The 20,734-nt window shown below is 57.8% G+C and overlaps 1 protein-coding gene across 2 annotated transcripts; it reads right to left on the bottom strand.

The window, feature by feature from the left end:
- Window positions 1–474: 474 nt before the first annotated feature.
- Window positions 475–19,051, bottom strand: MCM5 (minichromosome maintenance complex component 5). Of its 2 annotated transcripts, none has more exons than XM_032647030.1 (17): window positions 18,694–19,051; window positions 18,257–18,431; window positions 16,750–16,876; window positions 16,534–16,662; window positions 13,703–13,875; window positions 12,832–12,987; window positions 10,614–10,780; window positions 10,002–10,173; window positions 8,885–8,996; window positions 8,111–8,254; window positions 7,697–7,762; window positions 7,286–7,462; window positions 6,526–6,638; window positions 4,886–5,014; window positions 3,723–3,865; window positions 1,678–1,805; window positions 475–761 (listed from the first exon to the last, which is right to left on the bottom strand). In XM_032647030.1, the coding sequence occupies exons 2-17, from the start codon at window positions 18,421–18,423 to the stop codon at window positions 660–662; spliced, it is 2,205 nt and encodes a 734-aa protein (XP_032502921.1). In that variant the 5' UTR covers window positions 18,424–18,431; window positions 18,694–19,051; the 3' UTR covers window positions 475–659. The 2 variants fall into 2 exon arrangements, with proteins under 2 accessions (XP_032502921.1, XP_032502922.1); XM_032647031.1 differs by having other exon boundaries at window positions 476–761; window positions 18,699–18,778.
- Window positions 19,052–20,734: the final 1,683 nt, after the last annotated feature.

Below are 20,734 nucleotides of genomic sequence, written 5' to 3' on the forward strand. Positions count from 1 at the left end.
GCTCTAAGGCTCAGTGAGAATCCACCTCCCTGAATCCAAATGCCATCAGTCTCCCCACAATGCCTGGTCCTTCCTGGACACTCACTACCAGTAGCTCTCTTCTCCTAAACTCAACCCTGTGTCACCCCCATTTACAGATTAGGAAACTGAGGCGTGGCAAGTTTCGGTGAATCCACTGATGCAAACCCACGGCCGTCACCCACACATTGGCTGCTGGGGAACAGCCACAGACTTTCCCAAGCACCTCCGCACACTGGATCTTGCTGAACTCTCACCAGTGCTGGCGAGAAGTGGGCTGGACCCTCCCCACCGAGCAGCTGCAGAACCTGAGCACAGAGGTGAATGCCCTGCCCAGGAGCCCAAGGGGCAGATGCAGGTCAGAAACCCAGGTCTGTCAGATTCCAAAGCCTGTCCTTGCCCCGCATGAGGGCAGGATGGGGGTGACAGGCCACCCAGTGCAGAAGCCCACAGACATCCAAACACAACACGGCTTTATTATTTCAATAAACTCCAAAAGCACCTTTCCTGGATCTGCACGCTGAGGCAGAAGCCAGACGCAGCGAGGCAGGGCAGCTGGGGTCCCTCTGTCCAGAGCACGTGGGAGGCTCAAGGAAGTGGAGGTGGGGTGACAACAGCATTCCTGCGGCGGGAGGCGCAGCTCACTTGAGGCGGTAGAGGACCTTACGCTGCATGCGATGCTGGATCTCGCCCCGCCGCAGCATGAGCTGCAGGACCTTGTGGATGGCGTGCTCCGGGTATTTCTGCAGGACACGGGGTCGGATGAGGGGCGTGCCTCCCACGGAACCCCAGACACCCCTCCCTCCGGAAGCCCAGGTGTCCCGTGCTCATGGGGGACTCTCCAGCCTTCACATCCTACCTCTCTGCATCCTAAGACAAGCTCACACTTCCTGAGCGACTACCACGTGCCAGGCCCTGTTCTAAGTCTTCACATACTTGAACTCGTTCTATCCCATAACATCCTCACGCAGCTGGTACTGTGATCACCACCTTTATACAGAAGAGGAAACTGAGGCACGGAGAAGTTAAGTCACTCCAAGTCACACAGCAATTAAGTAGTAGAGCTGAGACCTCAGCTGAGCCCACGTGACTCTAGAACCCAAGCTCCTGACACCCCTAAACCCCTGTAAGCCTCCGTCTGCTCATCTCTCAAACCGGTGTGGTATCACCTACTGCATAAAACTGCTCTGAGGATCAAGAGGAGATGACGCACATGAGGGGAGCTGAGCCCAGAACCTGGGATTGTCCCTGCGATTTCAAAGACGGTGACAAGTTGCGCACAGCTTCTAGAAGACCCATCCCTTCTCTATGGGGTCAAGAGCACTGTCCCCGGCGAGCTGGGTGGCTCATCCTCCTGGCTCTGCCCTTCCCTTCCCCCCCCCCCCCCACACAAAGGCCAGGCAATGAGGCGAAGGGAGAGATGGAGGGCTGGGGAAGCCTGGCAGACTCCAGCAGGACCTCAGCCACCTCTCCTCTCCTCCCAACGTGACAGAGAAAGTCACAAGGGGAGGCACACTGGGGATGGGCCCGGGCCGAGGAACAGCTGCCCCTTCCCCATCCTGGGCCTGTCTGCTGAGCAACAGGACGCAGTGTTAGGTGGCTGGGAACCAGGCCACAGGGAGCCCGCAGGACTCCCACCGGGACGCCGGGAAGGCCCACCTGCTTGGTGAAGTCCTGGATGATGCTGTGCTCCGACACCTGGGATCCAATGGCGAAGCGGCGCTTGAGCTGCTTCTCGATGCGGCTCAGCAGCTCCTGGTCCTCCTGGCTGGTGAAGCCCTCCACCCCTGTGGGTGTGAGGAGGGAGACGGATGGGTGGGGACCCCAGTCTGCCCACAGTGGGTAAGAGTGAGCCAGGCCCGGAAGAGAAAATGAGAGGAAGAGGAAGAGCGTGCCCGGGGACATCCAGGACCTGACCGAGATGACCGACAGAGACCCAGGGTCAGGAAAGGGGCTGACGTGTGGGAAGGATGCTGCAAGCAGAGGGGACAGCAGGTGCAAAGGCCTGGAGGTGGGAAATATGCCCATCTCGATCAAAACGCGGTCAGGGGGCCAGGGACATGGCCAGAGTGGGGGCACGTCCTGCGGGCCCTGGAGGCCACGGCACAGGTTTCTCTTTGATTCTGGTGAGCAGAACAGCCACTAGAGGGCTCTGAGGAGGGCCACGAGCTGACGACAGCACCTGGCCCCCAGGCAGCGGGATAGGCAGCAGCAGGAAGACTTCCTGGGGTAATCTATCTCAGATGGAGAGCTGGAGGGGACCCAGCAGTGACCCAGAAAGGCGCACAGGCTGCCCCGGAGACCACATCTGTGAGGCACCCCAGCAAGCAGCCCAGGCAAGCAAGCTGCCCCAGGATGGATCTCCCCTGCTGACCCAGGCCTGCAAAGGCCTTGGTGTTTCAGCTACAGAGAGGGTGGGACCGTGGTGGGGGAGCCACTGAGAGGGACGTCAAGGCTCCAAGTTGAAATGAGTCTGCAAGGTAAACTCCTACCCAGCCTGGGAAGCCCAGCTCCAGTTTCGCTGCCAGGAAGGCCCTCCAGGGCAGAGGCTGAGTCATGTTCACCGAGGGGACGGCGGGGCGATCAGACACCACCCACCTCCCTGGCTCCAGCCACAAGGGCCCTTGAACACACCGAGCCTGCTGTCCTTGGGGTCTTGCCACTCAGCCCTCGCTCTACGTGCGGTGCCCAACCCCACACTCCGGGGAGCCATGTGTCCTCACTCACGCCAGTCCCTGCTTCCTGCCACCTCCTCAGAGCCCACCCGGACCACCCGAGGATGGTCCCCAACATTCCTGACCTGCTGGGCTTCTCCCCTCTGTGCTCTTTACCCCCTGAGCTTGATCTGTTTGCCTCTTTGCTGCGTCTCCCCCGTTGAGAAGGGGGGCCTCACAAGGCGCGGACTTAGAGATCTGCTCACTCCTAGACTCCCAGCACCTAGAACAACCCGGCAAATTCTAAGCACTAAGTACCTGCTGGGGAAGGAATGAATTCATCCCAGGGGAGCCTGGCACAGAATCAGCGCTCCAGAGGTGCTCAGAGGCTGAGCCCGAAGCAGGCAGCAGGACTTAACGGCAGCCTGAACCCCGCTGGCCTCGGGGTCAAGAGACATGCATTCTCGCTGGGCAAACGGTGACCTTGGGCACTGTGAAAAGGCCTCTTTGGGTGTCAGTTTTCCCATCTCTAAGAGGTGAAGGGCTAAGTGCCCAGCCTGGCTTCTGGGGGTTTTGAGGGCAGCTGTAAGTGAAACGGAGGAAGAGCTCTGGAAGCACTCAAATGGTTACGGCTCAAAAACAGGGGTACATGCAGACTTCCCTGGAGGTCCAGTGGTTAAGTCTCCATGTTTCCACTGCAGGGGGTACAGGTTCGATCCCTGGTCAGGGAAATTCCACATGCTGCGTGGTGCAGTCAAAAAAAAAAAAAAAAAAAAAACAGGTGCCAACTACCATTCTTAACAGATGATAAAATTGTGAATTATAATAATGAACTGGGTCAAAAGAATTGTGCTCCAGTCTGGAGAGAGGCTGTTCTTCCCATCTTGGGGGAAACTGGCTGGTGGGGGCTGGGGACAGGAGATGGGCTTATTCCCAGGAGGAAGCATGGAGAAGCAATGCAGAGAAGCAACAAGCACAGCAGGTGTCCAGCATGAGCCCTGCCCACAGAGCCCACAAGCCACCCGAGTCCGGGTCCCTGCGTCTGCTCACCTGACAGGGTGCCGGACAAGGCGGCGTCCAGCGTGGACACCTGGAAGAGCCTCAGAGCCTCCTCCACATCCGCCTCCGTGGCGAAGGGCTGCAGCTTCATCTTGCTGAGGGCCTCAGCAATGCGCACAACGGCCTCCAGCTGCCTGTGTGGGAGCGATGGGACGCCAGGGCGGACTCAGCCCATCTTCTCTCCTCATCCCACCCTGACCTCCGGGAGATGCCTGCCCCAGGCACTAAGAGTACAGGGGTGACTGCTGGCTGTCCCCGTGATCCATCTCCCTCAGTAACAGAACCCCGACTTCTATTCTAGCAAGTGGCGCCCACCTAAAAGGCATTTCCCAGACTCTCTTGCGTCTAGATGTGTCTGTGTGACTAAGATGTGGCCAGTAAGCTGTAAGTCCAAATATTTTATGGGAACTTCAGGAAGTGTCCTTAAAAGATGGACCTTTCTTTTTCTTCCTCTCCAGCCACCTGGAATGTGGAGGCGATGGCTGGAGTTCCAGCAGCCATCCTGGACGTTGAGGATAAGGGTGAACCTGAAGGAGCCCAGGTTGCTGATGACTGAGGAGCCATCACATAGGTAGGACTACCTACCTTCAAATGTTTTTACAGAAGAGAGAAATAAACTCCCAATTTACTTAAGCTACTTCATGTGGGTTTTCTATTACATACAGCCAAATCCACTTCTAACTAATCAGTGCTGGAAGCAAGATTCAAACGAGGTAGGTTCAAGCTCTTAGTCACTCCACTGCATAAACTCACAAGAGTGACAAGAGCTAACAGCTGAGAAAACTGTGATCCAGAAAAGGAAAGCAATTTCCCTGCAGTCACACAGTGGGCTGGAGGCTAGGACCAGGTCTCCCTGGACCCCAGGTCCCAGCCTGGGCCCTCCTTCACCCTCAGGCTTCCCTGCGATGAGGGAAGCTAGACCGAATTCAGAAGAAAGGGTTCCAGATTTTCTCAACAGTAAACAAAACAAGAGATACAGATAATCAGGGAGGCCACTGTTTTCACTCCCAAAGGAGTGCTCCCCGCCCAGCAGCCCTGACCATGGCCTGCACCACGTAGTCAGCAAGAGCCCCGGCCCCAGACGTGCTGGGCACATCGTGCCTTGTACACCGAGGCCACCCGCCCAGCCCGGCCCTGGCCCGCCCGCTGCGCACCGCACGGTGATGGGGATGCTCGAGCGGCGGTCACTGTCCCTCTCGTGCTGACGGGCCCCGCTCCGCATGATGATGTAGCGGTTCTTCAGCTTCTCCGCAGCCTCTGCCGACAGCCGAGGGCCACACTTCCTGCAGGATGGGGAGCGGCTGCCGTGAGGCCAGGAAGAAATCTTGGGGTACTCACCCCATCCCCGGCCCTCTGCTGGCTTGCAGACATATGCTTTCCGGGCCCACCAGACGGTGGCCTCTCAGCGGTCCTCCCCCCAACACATTCAGGGACAAGATGCACAATGACACCCACAAGCGGCTCACAGAGACCGCCGTCCAGGGCAGGGAGCACGCCAGGCTGGGGGTGGGGGAGGGGAGCAGCAGGGGTGTCTGCTCAGGATCTAACCCCACCCTACCCCCACCACCCCACAGCACCCCCCCCAGCCAACTGAACTGTCACTGATTTAAGGGAAGCCTTAGCTCACCTAATCCAACCCTCATGCTGCGGATGAGGTGAGCAAGGCCAGAGGGAGGGAGGAAACTCCCCATAAGCCACGTGGGACCTGGCGTCAAGGGAGGACTAGAATCTGGGGCTCTCAGACTCACACCCAAGGGCCCAAGCCTCTGAGGACAGGGCCATGAAGAGCTCAGGCGTGACAAAGACCCGGGTACCAATGAGCACCGCACCACCCATCACCCAGGAGGAAGCGGTGAGTAGGGACCCACCTGAATGCAGCACTTCACCTCCCATTAGAAAGGCACTCAAAGATCCCTCCACCCTTGGGTTTTAGTTCCAATAAGAGACAGCTGAGGTGTGTGTCCAGAATCTTGGTACAGGGGCTAAAAGCACAGCCTTTGGAGCCAGGTACCTGGGTTCAAGTCTTGGCTCCACTACCTCCTGTCTGTGACCCTGGACAAGTTACTTAACCTTTCTCTGTCTCAGCTTCCCCATTTGTAAAATGGAATAATAATACACCAGCCTCATAGGTCTGGGGAGAGGGATGGTGTTCACTTATACATAAAACTCTCAGGATAACATCTGGCACAGACTAACTACTATGTGTATGACTATTGTCATTGGCCATCTGTGAGAACAACAATATTTAAGGTTGCAGCTGCCATTTACTGAGTATTTTCCTGGTGCAGGGCTGTGCCACTCACTCATCATTTTGTGTGATCCTTACAAAAACCCTAGGACACAACCACCCAGGGAAAGCGAGGCTCAACTGACTTGCCCAAGGTCACACAGTGGGGGCAGGAGTTACCCAGAGCCCATGTCCACAAGCCTCCCTGCACACCAGTGTCAAGGGGGTCTTCAAAACCGTCTAAATTCTTTTTATTTTTTTGGCCTCACCGTGCAGCATGCAGTATCTTAGTTCCCCGACCAGGGATTGAACCCATGCCCCCTGCATCGGGAGCGTGGAGTCCTAACCACTGGACCACCAGAGAAGTCCAGAGACAATCTAAATTCTCCACCTTCGCTTCGGAGATGGAGAAACTGAGGCCAAGAGCCACTGAGCAACTGTGCGGGGTCAGAAAGGAGCAGAGCTAAAATCCTCAGGGCCTGATCTCAGGCATCCTGAATGGGGCTCTCTCCCACTCCAGGGGAGCCGGGCAGCCCCACCCCTGTGGGGCCTGCATCCAGGACTCACGCGCGGCAGTAGGCGATGAACTTCTTTAGCTTGGTCAGGTCGATCTCGCCCTCCACGGCCTGGGTCTGTGTCAGCGCGCTCACGTGCAGAGTGATGACGTGTTTGGCCAGCATCTGGGAGGCAGAGGGGACACGGGGTCAGCCCACAAGCCTTCCCAAGCCAGGTCCCAACACAGAGGTGGAGCAGGCAGGGAGGGAAGAGCTGCCAGGGCTAGAAGTGGTGGAGAGGAGGAGGCCCTCGCTTTTCCTGTGGGTTGTCAGCTGGTAAGACGACATCCCAGAGCTGCCAGGCCCCTCTCTGCCAGCACGAGGAGTGCAGCTGCCTGAGAACAAGCCTCCACTAAGGGAGGCCAGGCCGAGAGGCAGAGACAGCGGCGCCCAGACGACAGAGACCTGACCCAGCCGAGCCTTGCGCCTCCAGGCTTGTCCGTTACGTAAGCGCTGGAGTTCCTTTCAGATGCTGACTGACCGGAACTGGGGTTCCAGTACTTGCATCCAAAGGCCAACCACCTCATTTCACACAGAAGGGACCGACACCCAGGGAATGACTGACCCCAAATCTCACGGCACATCGAGCACAGGAGAGGTAGGACCCGGGACGCCCAGTGCAGCGCTCCTGGAATCCACAACCCCGCCTCCTTGGTGGCCCACTCATGGGCCGATCTGGGGGCCAGGACTTCGGGTCAAGCCCCTTGTCTGCCCACCCTCGCCCCCCAACCCCTAGAACCGCGGGCCTGGCTGGAGCCCAGCCCCCCACGCACCATATCCCTCTCCTCGTTGTGCTCGTCCTTGACGATGAAGATCATGTCGAAACGGGACAGGATGGTGGGCATGAAGTCGATGTTGTCCTCCCCCTTCGTCTCGTCCCAGCGGCCAAACACTGAGTTGGCAGCAGCCAGGACTGAGCAGCGGGAGTTGAGGGTGGTGGTGATGCCGGCCTGACGGGGAAGCAGAGGACAGGGAGATGGGAACGCGGGGTCACAGCCCTCTCAGGTGCGCACACCCATGCCTGCACGCACACACCCACACACGCACACACACAGGATTCCAGGACCACTGCTGCGGCCAACAGAGGTCGGGCCGCTCAGGGCAGCCTGAGGACGGGGCCAGAACCCGGCCCCTCCCAGCACCCTGGAACAGCTCTGCCGGGCTGGACCAGGGAGGATGCTCACCTTGGCGATGGAGATGGTCTGCTGTTCCATGGCCTCGTGGATGGCCACGCGGTCGTCTTCTCGCATCTGTGTAGGAGATAGAAACGTCCACCAGACCCAGGTGAGGGGCCGAGGCACGGTGGCAGCAGGAAACCCTACAGGAGCTACCATTCCCAAGTCCCGACCCTGTGCCAGGCCGATGGCAGGAACCGGGTCACCTCTAGTCACGGGGACAGTGTGTGGGCTTGGCTCTCCTCTCCCCACTCTCAGGTGCGGAAACTGAGGCTCGGAGAGGTGCAGCTACTTCCCGATAGTACCGGGAGGTCTCCACATCACAGGTGGTTTCTGCCATCCAAGCACAGAAGGCCACACCCCCAGCCCGCGGCCAGCAGGCACCACCACCACTGAGCCACCACCTCACCCTGCCAGGCTCACCTTGTCAAACTCATCGATACAGACGACCCCACCGTCGGCCAGGACCATGGCTCCCCCTTCCATGATGAAGTTCCGGGACGAGGGGTCCCTCATCACCGAGGCTGTCAGGCCAGCCGCGCTGCTGCCTTTCCCAGACGTGTACACCTAGGGGAGGGAGGCGGGAGGGTCAGGGCCCATCATGGCTCCATGCTGACCCAGTAAGTCAAGGGGCCCCAGGAGCTAGGGCTCAACCAAGGTCACACATCACAGCTGGCTGCAGAGCACAGACAATCTCAGTGTTCCTCCTCTGATGCGGGGACCACCCCAGCCCCAACCTGGCGGTTCTCCCACAGGGGAGAGTTCACATCCATCACTCACCTGAACCCCACAACTGTCCCATGAAGCAGCCCCTGGGGGCCCGGCTCACGGAGGAGCAAACTGAGGCCGAGAGGAGAGCAGTGACACTGTTCCAAGGGGCCTCAGGGCTGGGTCGACTCCTGACTCCCAGGAAAGGCATCCCCACCCTGAGTCCCTTGTCATCTATTGCTATCGATGTTAAGACTTAGCGGATGGATAAACTGAGACTCAGAGAGATTGGGTGACTTGCTCAAGGCCCACGGCCAATTACCAGCCAGGCTGAGACCAAACAAACCCCATCGAGTCCAGCACTCCGCCCGCTGCCCCAAACCTACACACGCCGTCGGCCCCCTTCCTCCTCTATCCTCTGCGGCCCCGCCCGCAGCCTTCCTCTCCGCGGCGCAGCTAAGGCGGACAGAGGTCACCCTGGGCACTCACCCCGATGGGAGAGCACTTCTCCACAAACTTCAGCAGCTGGGACTTGGCCGTCCCCGGGTCCCCCAACATCAGCAGGTTGATGTCTCCTCGGCGAGTGAGGCCGTCGGGGAGCCTGGGGGAAGGCGGGCAGGCGGGCCAGGTGAGCAAGGCGAGAAACCCAGGGCTGGCTGGTCACAGTGGTCTGGCTGGCGGCCCCCCGACCTGTCACGGGCCTCAGAGCAGGCGGGGAGGCGGGGGCTCTGGCCTGAGAGCCACGTTCATAGCGAGCTGTGTCCCCTAGCCTCATCCGTGGTAACTTGCTTCCAAGGGAGGGGAGGTTCAGAGGAAACGGCACTTAGAGCTGGGCTTGGGCACACACAGTCAGCATCTGATAAACACCCCCCAACCCAGCTGGAAAGAAGGAAAGAGAGGGAGCCACCAGCGGGCCGCACGCGGTACTGTGGAGGGGACACCGCGAGGACAGACTCCTGGCCCCAGCGTACGTGCCTGTGAGCAAGTCCCTTTAGCTCTCTATGCCTCAACTTCCTCATCTGTGAAATGGGCTCGATTGTAGCTTTCTCACAGGGCTAATCTGGGGACTGACTGGGTTGGAAACACATAAAAGCACTCAGAAGAATGTCTGGCACGTGGTTAAGAACTCGGTAACTGGTAGCTGCTAATATTATTACTTCCTCTACCTCTACTATTTTATTTTAAAAGGACGGGATGTCCCCTGAGTAAGAGGCTTTCACCCGTCTTATTCATGTGGAGACTTGGGTTCAGAGAAGTGGTGTCTCTTGCCCAAGGTCGCAAGGTAAATAAGCAGCCCTGAGAGATGTCACCCTGGTCTCAGACTCCAAGCCCGAGCTCTCCCCGGCACTGGCCAGGCCCCTCACACCGCCAAGGCCCCGGCCTAGCCAGAGCCGGGCAACTGCTCCGGAGGAAGGGTGTGGGCCAGCCACCACCCGGCTGGCAGCCAGCCTGGGAGGCGGGGAGGGTGCCTGAGAGGGGCAGGCGGGGCTGAGGGTCCTGGGCAAATAAATGAAAAGGGCATTCATGTCCTGACCACCTGGCAGCTGCCCTCCTGCGGGCAAGTCACTAACTCCCCTCCCCGGACCTGGGGGGCCTGGACACCCACCTCTTTCGGGAACCCCCGAAGAGCAGGCAGGCGATGGCCTTCTTCATGTCTGTGCCCCCGAAGATGGAGGGGGCGATGCTCTTGGAGACGACCTCGTAGACGCTGGGAAGGGCGGCCAGGCGCCGGAACTCCTCCTCCTCCTGTGGGGTCACGGCCCCAGCAAAGCTGCGGCCTGGGTGGTCAGAGCAGGGGCCTGCGTGAGCGCCCTGAGGGAGAACGTGCTGCCTGCGGCCCATCGCCCTGGGCCGGCCCAGGGCCTCCCAGAGCAGGGCCCTCAGAGCCGAGCAGCACAAGCGTCAGTCTGAGCAAAGACAGAACCCCAGGTCTCGGCACCAGGCATGGGCCTGTGTGTTCCAGGGTCCAGTGAGCAAGCGGAAGAGTGTGGAGGGCGGGGGGGCGTGACCTGAGGAGGGCCAGGTGACAGGGGCCCTCAGGGACATCTTCCATCTTGCCAACGGGGGTGACACGGCATCTCTGGTGAGAACAGCACCGCTCACCCGGCTGCCGTGTGGGACAGAGCGCAGGGGCAAAGGTGGACACGGGGAGACCAGGACGAGGCCCACCGACAGCCCAGGGGAGGGACGACGGGGGTTCGGCCCAAAGCACACTCACCGGAGCCATCTGTGTCCACCTGGATGCCCAGGACCCGGATGTAGGAGCTCCGGATGCCCACGCCCACCCTGTCGCGGCCCCTGCTGGCGGTCAGGCCAAACTTCTTGATGGAGTAGATGCCCATGATGGTGACCCTGTTCCCAGGGACGACCTTGTCACAAAGGTACCTGAGAAGAGGATGGGGAGGAAGAAGGTGAGAGGCTGGTGGGGGCAGGGAGCCCCCAGCTCCCCCAACCCCGTCACACTCACCGTCCATCCACCTCGCCATCTCTACACGAGGCCCCAGCACCGTGGGCTCCAGCCCCCGCACCGCACAGGGCCCTCTCCCTCTCACCACAACCCAGCCCATGCTTGGACGGCCCAGCTGCTGGGAGGAAGACAGGCCTTGGCCTGACCCCTCCACGGGCCTCAGGAGCTCATCCATTATGCTGGTTGGAGTTGGGGGGCGCCCACCCCAGCCCCTCAGGTGCCCCGCCTCCATCTCATCTGCTGTCAGACGCATTGCAGGACCTCCCCTCGGCCATCTCGGGGGAAGCCCCCCTCCTCACGCCCTCCCAGCCTCCCTGCAAGGGCCGCGCACCGCTTCTGCCTCTTTCACGGCTCCACGAGCTCAGCCAAGTCATTCTGCCTCTGGATTTTAAATTCCTCTTTAAAAAAAAAAGGTGTTATGGGACTTTCCTGGTGCTCCGGTGGTTAAGAATCCGCCTTCCAACGCAGGGGACACGGGTTCGATCCCTGGTCGGGGAACTAAGATCCCACATGCCGCGGGGCAACTAAGCCTGCGCGCCACAACCAGACAGAAGCCTGAGCGCCGCAACAAAAGATACCACATGTCGCAACAAAGATCCCGCGTTGCCGCAGCTGAGACCTAGCACAGCTAAATAAGTAAGTAAATACTTTAAAAATAAATATATATATATATATGTAGACAGAGAAAGAGAGAGAAGCAGGGAAGTCTCTGAGCCCCTCCAGCCTGTGCAGCACAGAAAGGACACTGGGGCATGTATCCGTACTCTGCTGCTTAGAAGCTGTGTCACCTCTCTGAGCCTGGAAGGGGATGATAAAGTGATCTGACCTGCTGGGTTACTGTGGGATCAAGTGAGGTACGAGACCCAAAAGTGCTTTATCCACTAGAGAGTCATATCCTCTAAAGGACCCTCACTGTCTCTGTTAACGTTCTATGACTCCCCTCTTCCCAGACCCCACTTCCTCAGCTTTGAATAATCTAATCATAGACCATTTGAATAATCTAATAAATACCGAATATTTAATCTGTATTAAGGAATTGTGCTAGAGACACAGTGTAGAGGACAAATGTATGGACACCAAGTGGGGGAAAAGGGGGGTGGGATGAATTGGGAGATTGGGATTGACATATACACACTAATATATATAAAATAGATAACTAATGAGAACCTGCTGTACAGCACGGGGAACTCCACTTCTCTATACAGTAGAAACTAACACAACATTGTAAAACAACTATATCTCGACTGAAAAAAAAAAAAAGAAAGAAAAAGGAACCGTGCTACACACTCAACATGCATTTTCCAATTTAAATCTCCCAGCAGCCTGACGAGGTTAAGGCCTGTCCCTGTCCCGGTTCTCCTGGTAAGGAGCCCATGTAACTTGCTCAAGAGCCTGACCTCTACACCTTCCACAGCCACTAAGGAAGCTAATGACCTACAGAGCCCCTCCTCCGAGAAACGTGCAGCACAGACCATGTGCACGTGATGTCGGGGTGCAGGAGCCCAGCTGAAGAAGCCCAGTCCACACCTCCACACCTTCCTCCCAGGTCACCAGGAGGGGACCGGGCTGGCCCAGTACCCTCTCCCCCTTTCCAATCACCCAGCAACATCCAAGGAAGAATCTTAACAGAAAGCCTGGGGTGAGCGTCAGGCTGGAAAGAGGCTCCCCCAGCTACTGGCTGTCCAGTTCTGGGCCTCCCAGTTCTAAGAGGGCTGCGGAGACTCTGCAGGAAGAACGCGGGCTGGCAGCCCAGCCCCTCCACTCACTGAGCCAGTCACACATCCTCGTCTGCAAAGAGGGGTGGACGCGCCCCCACAGATTATGGGGAGACGAGATGAGAGGAAGCATGGGGGCGGCACCAGGCACGGAGCAAGTGTCCTGTAACCAGCCACCCTCCCCCGCACCCCACTGCACTCAGCCGGCCACTCGCGGCACGCAACTCAGGGGCACGGCCAGGGAGCCTGCTCACCTGTCGCAGTAGAGCTGCATGTGTCTGGGCATCTCGCCGTGGGGCACCGCATCCGGCAGCTCCTGCAGCTTCAGGGTCTGGAAGTCCACGCACTTGCACTTGTCCGGCATGATGAAGTATGGATCCAGCGGGCACTTGGGACGCCCGGCCTGATCCCTGTCGGTGGGGAGGAGAAGGGTCACCAGAGCTGCCCCCAGAGCCCCAAGGCCAGCAACAAGCTAGGGGTCTCTGGGACCCTGGGAGAAGGCCCTAAAGGAGGGCAGCTCAGCGGGGGACACCACAGGGCTAGGAGTGGGGAGACCTGCACACAAACGGTATTCAAAGCCCGAGACAGGCAAGGGGGTTAAATATAGAGAAAAGAAAGGCGGCTGAGGCCTGAGGTCAGGAAGCTGAGGGGAACCAGCAGCCAGAGAGGGTAGGGGCCCTTGCGATCAGGGGTCAGCAATGGTTTTCTGTAAGGAGCCAGAGACAAACATTTTCAGTTTTGTGGGCCACGAGGCCACACACTCTGCCTCCGAAGCGCAAATGCAGCCACAGGCAATGTGTAAACAAAGGAGCCTGGCATGTTCCTGGGCCTTCCCTCCAGACCTGCCCCAGCGAGCCAAGGTTTGCTGTAGAAGACTCCCGGTGGACTCCCAACCCTGGCTCCCGGCTCAGGTTGCCTGGGCGCCCTGGAGGGACAGAACTCACCACTGCAGAGGGACGCCACCGCCCCAGGGTACCAGGTCTGCCCCAGGCCCACAGGGCACACCGCTGCCCCAGCCCCTCCCTGCTGCAGGTGGTGCAGGCCGGGTCCTCCTCCTTCACATCTCCGCTGAGATGTCACCCTGTCACCCCCACCGTGCCACAGGGCCATGCAGAGCCCACTCACGTGTTGCACTTCCTGGGCAGGGCGTAGCCCTCCAGGCCGGGGCGCATGGCGACGTTGGTGAGGGTGTTGCGGCAGCTACGGCACTGGACGGAGATGCGGGTGGCCTTAGCACGGACCCCAGAGGCGGCAATGATGATGCCGGGGATCTTCACCAGGTGTGACATCGTGTCCGACTGCAACAGAGCCACGGGGAGGGTGGCTGGTTAAAGGGAGCCGGGAAGACCTGAGATCACGTAAGAGCATCTTTTTCTAATGTGTACTGAAGTATTCAGGGATACAGGACCATGTCTGTAACTTACTTTAAAATACTTTAGCAGGGGGCTTCTCTGGTGGCGCAGTGGTTAGGAATCCGCCTGCCAACGCAGGGGACGCGGGTTCGAGCCCTGGTCCGGGAAGATCCCACATGCCGTGGAGCAACTAAGTCCTGTGGCGCCACAACTACTGAAGCCCACGTGCCACAACTACTGAGCCCATGTGCCACAACTACTGAAGCCCACACGCCTAGAGCCCATGCTCTGCAACGAGAAGCCCGCGCACGGCAACGAAGAGTAGCCCCCGCTCACCACAACTAGAGAAAGCCCGTGCGCAGTGACGAAGACCCAGCACAGCCAAAAATAAATAAGTACATAAATAAATTTATTTAAAAAATAAATAAAATACTTTAGCAGAAAAAAGAAGAAAGCAAATAAGGCAAAATGTTAACAGCCATTAAATCCAAGCAAAGGTAGATGGGGTTCATTACACTATTCTCACTACTTTTGTCTGTGTGATTTTTTTTTTATAATAAAAAGCAAAAAATAAGAAAAGTTCCTTTCAACATCATCTCTTCTTCCCCCTCCCAGGAGATTTTCTGGGACAGACAGGCAGGCTACAGGTTCGTGCTGAGGCCCCTCAAATCCCAGAAGGTGGGGAGGGGAGGGGAAAGGTTCGGGAAGGAGGCTGCCCCCCGAAGAAGTGAGACCAGAGGTATGTGTTGCTGCCACGGCCCGGGGACCCCAGACCTGCTAAACCCCCGCCCCCGCCAGAGCTTGTCTTCTGGAAAACTATCTACAAGCTGCAGGAAGCCTAGCCCTCCAGGACCCCTGGGTTGGAAAAGACTGAGGCTCCCTCAGCCCATAAGCCACCCCGACAAGCGATCCTTCTAGAGAGGACCCCTCTCTACCACTGGACACCCGTCACCCGAGGCAGGCCAGTCACTGGGTTTTCCAGTGGGTCTGAGAATAGGAAGCTTGTCCCATGTGGCGCTGAGCTTTGCTTCTCTGAGGAAACAGCTGCCTCGCAAAACAAGTCCTATACCGCCTCCGGAGACAGGCAAATGCGTGATGCTTGGGTGAGTTCCACACACGGTCCCAGGTCCCCTCCCCGGTGCTGGGCACATAGATGAAGCCAACACGCTCCACAGCCTCGAGAGCCCACAGCCCAGCCCTGCTTCTGGAACAGAACTGCCATTGTGCTAATCAAGGAGGATTTGGCAGGGACCCCAGCCAAGCTGCAGGACACGGGGATTCCAGCAAAGACCAGGGCGTGGCCTTCTGGTGAGTAACACAGAGGTGACACTACCTGGGCCCAGAGTTCAAAGGCACAGCTACACGCATCCTTTCATTTGCTTCTCACGACAGCCTCGTGACAGAAGAACCAACGTCAGGCTCTCACTTCCTCCTCAGGAAGCTCTCCTGTCCCACCCCTGCCTGTTGTATCAATTCTTTCACATGGCAGCCCAAGGGAACCTTTGAAGATAGAATCGGCCCACCCTCCTACCTAACCTTCAACTCAAGCTGCTTTCCACAGCAGCCAAGGCCCTGGCCATCTGGCCTCTCTACCCACTCCCTCCCTTCCTCTCCTCCCACCCTCACTCCCTGAGGTCCAGCCACACTGGCTTCTTTCTGTCCCGTGAAACCTGCCGCTGTCCCCACCCCAGTGCCTTTGCACCTGCTTCTCCAGGAGCCTGGAACGCTCCTCCCTCAGGCTGTCACAGGGCTGCGTTATCCCTCAGGTTTTCGCGCCAACATCACTTCCTCAGAGGGGCCTTCTCCGACCACCTCCCGGACCCCTGGCCACTGTCACATTGCCTGTTTCCTTTGCTTCTTGACTCGTATCACAGGACCTGAAATCAGCTCACTGCTCCTTGTCTGTTTCTCCCACTGTAAGCTCCATGGAACCAGGTCCTGTCTGTCTACAGTGAGGGTCCCCCAGCACCCGGCGAGGGGCAGTCACTCGATAAGTGCTCGTTGAATAAAACCAGAAAAGACTGGATGGCAGACTGGCTCTGCCAAACTCTCCCTCGGCCTCATCACTCTCCAGCCGTGCTGGCTGTCCTTCCCTCGGCCTGGCACACACCCTGCCCCCCTTGCCTCACAGGCTTTGTACCAGCTGTGCCCTCCCTGCTCCCCCGAACATTCTCTCCCAGCTGTTTGCGTGCTGCCTGTTCTCACCCTCAGATCTCCACTCAGACGTGCCCTCCTCAAAGCAGCCTTCTTGATGTTTTCCAGAGGGGCCCTCACGTTTTCTCATCACCCTCCTGGTTTCTCCCATTGCTCTTACGGTCATCTACAGTGACCATGGGTGATGTTCACCGGCTTATCCAGTCTCCCCGGGTACAGCAGCCTGTCCTGAGTTCACCACTGTTTCTCCAGGACCCAACTCACGCCTTGCCCACAGGAAGAACTCAGCAAATATTTGCCCAACGAGCTAAGTTTTCAGGGGCGCAAAGAGGCTCAGAAAGGTCGAGTGAGTTGCTCAGGGTCACACAGCTGGCACCCAGGTCTCTCTCCAAAGCCCCTCCTCACATGCAGCCGCCACCGCCACCCTTCAACTGGCCTGAGTGGACCCACCTTCAGGCTACGGATGCTGGACGGGCTGGCATCCGACTTGAGCATGACTTGGATGTCCTGGAGCACCTCGTCGCCAGCAGGCCGGGGCCGGGTCACCTCATCGGCCACCTCCTTGGCAGCTTCCTCCAGCTGGAGAGGAGGAGGGGGGCAGGCTGTGAGTGACCAGAGCGGGGCCAGCCCTGGGGGTTCGGCGGGGGGCGGGGAGGTCCCACTCACCAGCTGCAAATGCTCAGCTGGCTGCTTGTACAAGTAGTCGGCCAGGTCCTCGTCGAAGCTGGCAAGGTCCTCCATCTCCACCTCGATCCAGTACTCCCCCAGGTTATAATGCCGCTTGAGTTCATCCCTGGGGTGGGGGTGGGGAAGGAGAAGAGGAGACAACGCTGGCTGAGGTGCGCCCGCACCCTGAGTCTCCCACACCACTGCCCCGCCACCCCGCTTCCCAAACACATCTAGTTCCAGGCGGTTCTGTTATTTAACCCTGCAGAGGTCCCCCCACTGCTGAAAGGCATCCTCCAGAGAAAGCTCCACGGAAGGGGTCCAAGCAGTAATCAAAGGACAGTTCAGCGCTCACAGACAGGGTTCTGTGCACAGGTGTCTGGAAGACTCTCACTGCAAACCAGTCCTTTCAGTGGACTCCTCGGAGCCTTTAATCCTCTCTCAGATACTAACAAGGCACACGGCTAGAACCTGGAGATTGAAGGCAGCAGAGACCATGCCTGTCTTGTCAACCACCAGAATCTTTTTACAGAGCATCCTATGGGACTATTATCCCAAAAACATATTCGGGGCCCACTGACCTGGCCACTCGGCCTCACCCCTGTCTACCTCATGTCCGGAGCCGCATACAACAGCCAGCCTGGCCCCGAGAGCCCCTTGCTGTAACACGCCACCCCATACCCTGCCCCTGCGTGCAACTGCTCCTGTCTGAAATGCCTTCCATGCTTGACACCCTCCTCTCAGCTCAAGGTCACCTCGGCTCCCCTGGAAGCCTCCCTAACTCCCCTTGTACATTCCTCCTTTAAGGTAATCATCACTTTGTAATTTATTTGTAGCTCCCTGTGCCTCATTCCCACTGACTGCAAGTAGTATGAATCTTTTCATCTTTGCGTCTCTGAGTCCAGCACATAGATGGTCAATGCCGGCTGATACATGAATAAATGGAGGCAGGAGTGGCTGTGCCCTTTTACTGATGAAGAAACTGAGGCCCAGAGAGACCGTCACTTGGAAGTCACTCAGCTAATAATCAATCAGGCCCAAGCCTGGACCTGCGAACTCACGTTCTCTGCATTTTAACGGCCTGTGAGGATCTGGTGCGATGGCACCCATGTACAATGACTAGGAACAGGGGCCTTGCCCAGCTCATTCAGTGCTGCAGCCCAGCACCTGGAACAGTGCCTGGCATGCAGCAGGTGCTCAGTCAACAGGAGGTGATTGGGTGGGATGAAGAATGAATGAATGAGTGAAGTAAGACATAACTACCATCTTCACCTTTTGCACCCACTGAAAACTTGGTTTACAAGATATCGCAGACATTACACGAAAGGACAGTAACGAATAAATGAACAGGAACAAATCCTGGACGAAGAACCCAGGTGACTCACTCAATCGTTAACTTTAGACGTGAAACGTACAAAACCATACGCCACGGGGGTGCGGGGCCCCAGTGAGTGGACGAAACACCGCTGGGACCGCACCTCCCCTCCTGCACCGCTCCGGCCCGCACCTGTACTTGAAGGTGAAGCCCGTGCGGTCCGTGCCCACTCGGTACTGCCGCAGGAACTCCTTGAAGCGCCTCTGCAGCTGCGACTTGCGGGCCTGCCCCTCATCGGCCGCGTTGTCGCCCCCGAAGCTGTCGCTGTAGAAAACGCCGGGGTCGTCGAAGCCCGACATGACTGCACCTGGCGCGGGAACAAGGAGCTGGAGCAGATTCGTGGCGGGGGGGGGGGGGGGGGGTTATGGGGCCGCGCGGCGCCCCCTCCGACACCTGAGTCCTAGGCTCCGAATGCGGGACGGGCGTGAGCCCGGTTCCGCCTCCCGGACCCCTACCCCAGTTCTCCCGTGAGAAACCCCTGCCCAGACCTACTGCGCCCCAAGTGCAGATGCCTGTCGACCCCTGCGCCCGGCTCCGCGGTGCCCACTCCCCAGCCCCAGTGGCCTCACCTCTCCTTTCCCGCGCTCCCTGGAACCAAAGAGACAAGAGCCCCAACACTCCGCCGCCGCCTTTCGCGGGAAAAACCAGACGCAGCGTTTGGACGCCGCGGCCGCTGCGCCCTCATTGGTTCGCCGGGACCCCGCGGCCAGCGATTGGACCGTGCTGCGCCCGCGAGTCCCGCCCCCCACAAGCGGGCCGCCGGAGAGGATTGGCGGCAGGGCGCATGACGTCAGGCCTCCTGGCCTCCTTCCGGGCTCCATTTTGTGTTCTGGACAATTTGGCGCGAAACTGACCCGGAAGTAGCGGCGGGGCGGGGCGCAAAGATGGCGGAGGGGCGGGCCGAGGGCCGGCGCGGGCGTGCGAGGGCTTTTCTGTGTACTCTTCTGAAACCTTTTTCAAAGTCTCAGGAGGAAACGACCCCTTTCAGAGCTATAGGTCCCTGAGAAGTACCCCTTGCCGGGTGTGAGCCTGCTTCCCCCTAGCGGCTGGAGTCCCAGCTCTCACCCTAAACACGCTTCCAAAAGTGGGGGATTAATCATCAAGAAGCCACCTCTGGTCTCTAGCGCCTCTAGGACGAAACTCAGACTTGGGACTCGAGGGATGTTTCCTTAGACCCAATTGGTGATTTTTTTTTTTTTTTTTTAGTTGTATAAGAGTTTTCATTATCTGGCAATGCTTAAAATTTGAAAATTCATGACCAGATTCCCAGGCTGACTTTAAAAACGGGAAGATCTGGCAAAACTTGACGGATTCTCAAGCAGCAATAAGGACTGCATAATCTCCCCTCCCTTCTTTTCCATTCTCACTGGCAACATGAACTATTTTTTCTAATGTTTATTATTTGGTTGCACTGGGTCTTAGTTGCGGCAGCCTGGCTCCTTAGCTGCAGCACGTGGGCTCCTTAGTTGTGGCATGCAAACTCAGTTGCTGCATACATGTGGGATCTAGTTCACTGACCAGGGATTGAATCCGGGCCCCCTGCACTGGGAGCGCAGAGTCTTAACCACTGTGCCACCAGGAAGTCCCGCAACCTGAACTATTGGAAAGAACTTTTCATTCCATAGGCTACATTGGCACATACTTACGGGGAGTGTTTAAAATATGAGTCTGTTTATAGGGTTTCAAAATTAGATCAAACGAATCTGAACCTTCAGGGAAGTCCCTCTGCATGGAGACATAGCTTTAACTCGTTCTATTTAACAGTGCTTTTATTTTCCACCGTGTGAAGAGAATACAAATTATTCAGCCATTTTCCTGTTAGTAGAATTTAAGATGGTTCTCTCTCCTCTCCCTCCCTTCCTTCGTCACTACAAATGGTATCAATGCCCCTGTCACAAAAAACTGGCAACAGGGCCCAGGGTGGGAAGAGCTAAGTCGCTATTTTGCGTGCCTACCCTTGGCATACATATCTCATGAACAGTGGCTCCTGGACCTGGTTGCACCTTGGAATCTCCCAGGAAGCTTTTTTTAAAAAATAAGTTTATTTATTTATTTTTGGCTGCGTCGGGCCTTCGGTGCTGTGTGCGGTCTTTCTCTAGTTGCGGCGAGCGGGGGCTACTCTTCGTTGCCGTGCACCGGCTTCTCATTGAGGGGGCTACTCTTTGTTGTGGAGCACGGGCTCTAGGCGCGTGGGCTTCAGTAGTTGTGGCTCGCGGGCTCTAGAGCGCAGGCTCGGTAATTGTGGTGCACGGACTTAATTGCTCCATAGCATGTGGGGTCTTCCCCGACCAGGGCTCGAACCCGTGTCCCCTGCATTGGCAGGCAGATTCTTAACCACTGCGCCAAAGCTTTTCATAAACAGCGATTCCGGAGTCCTGTCCCAGATCTCCAGAATCAGAACCTCTCCGGGTGGGGCCCAGGATACGCGGGTGTTGTGATGCCACCATCCACAGACTGGGGTTTGGAGGCCACTGGACCCTCCTAATAGCTGTAGGAGGCAGGTGTACTGTTAGTTTCAAGGAGACTTGAAGTGACTTAACCAAGGTTCCAGACTTGGTGACAAAGCCAGAACTAGGGAGAGGTCTCCTGGCACCCAATCCTCAGTCACAT

Source organism: Phocoena sinus, chromosome 10, assembly GCF_008692025.1.
Source record: "Phocoena sinus isolate mPhoSin1 chromosome 10, mPhoSin1.pri, whole genome shotgun sequence".
NCBI classification, from domain to species: domain Eukaryota; kingdom Metazoa; phylum Chordata; class Mammalia; order Artiodactyla; family Phocoenidae; genus Phocoena; species Phocoena sinus.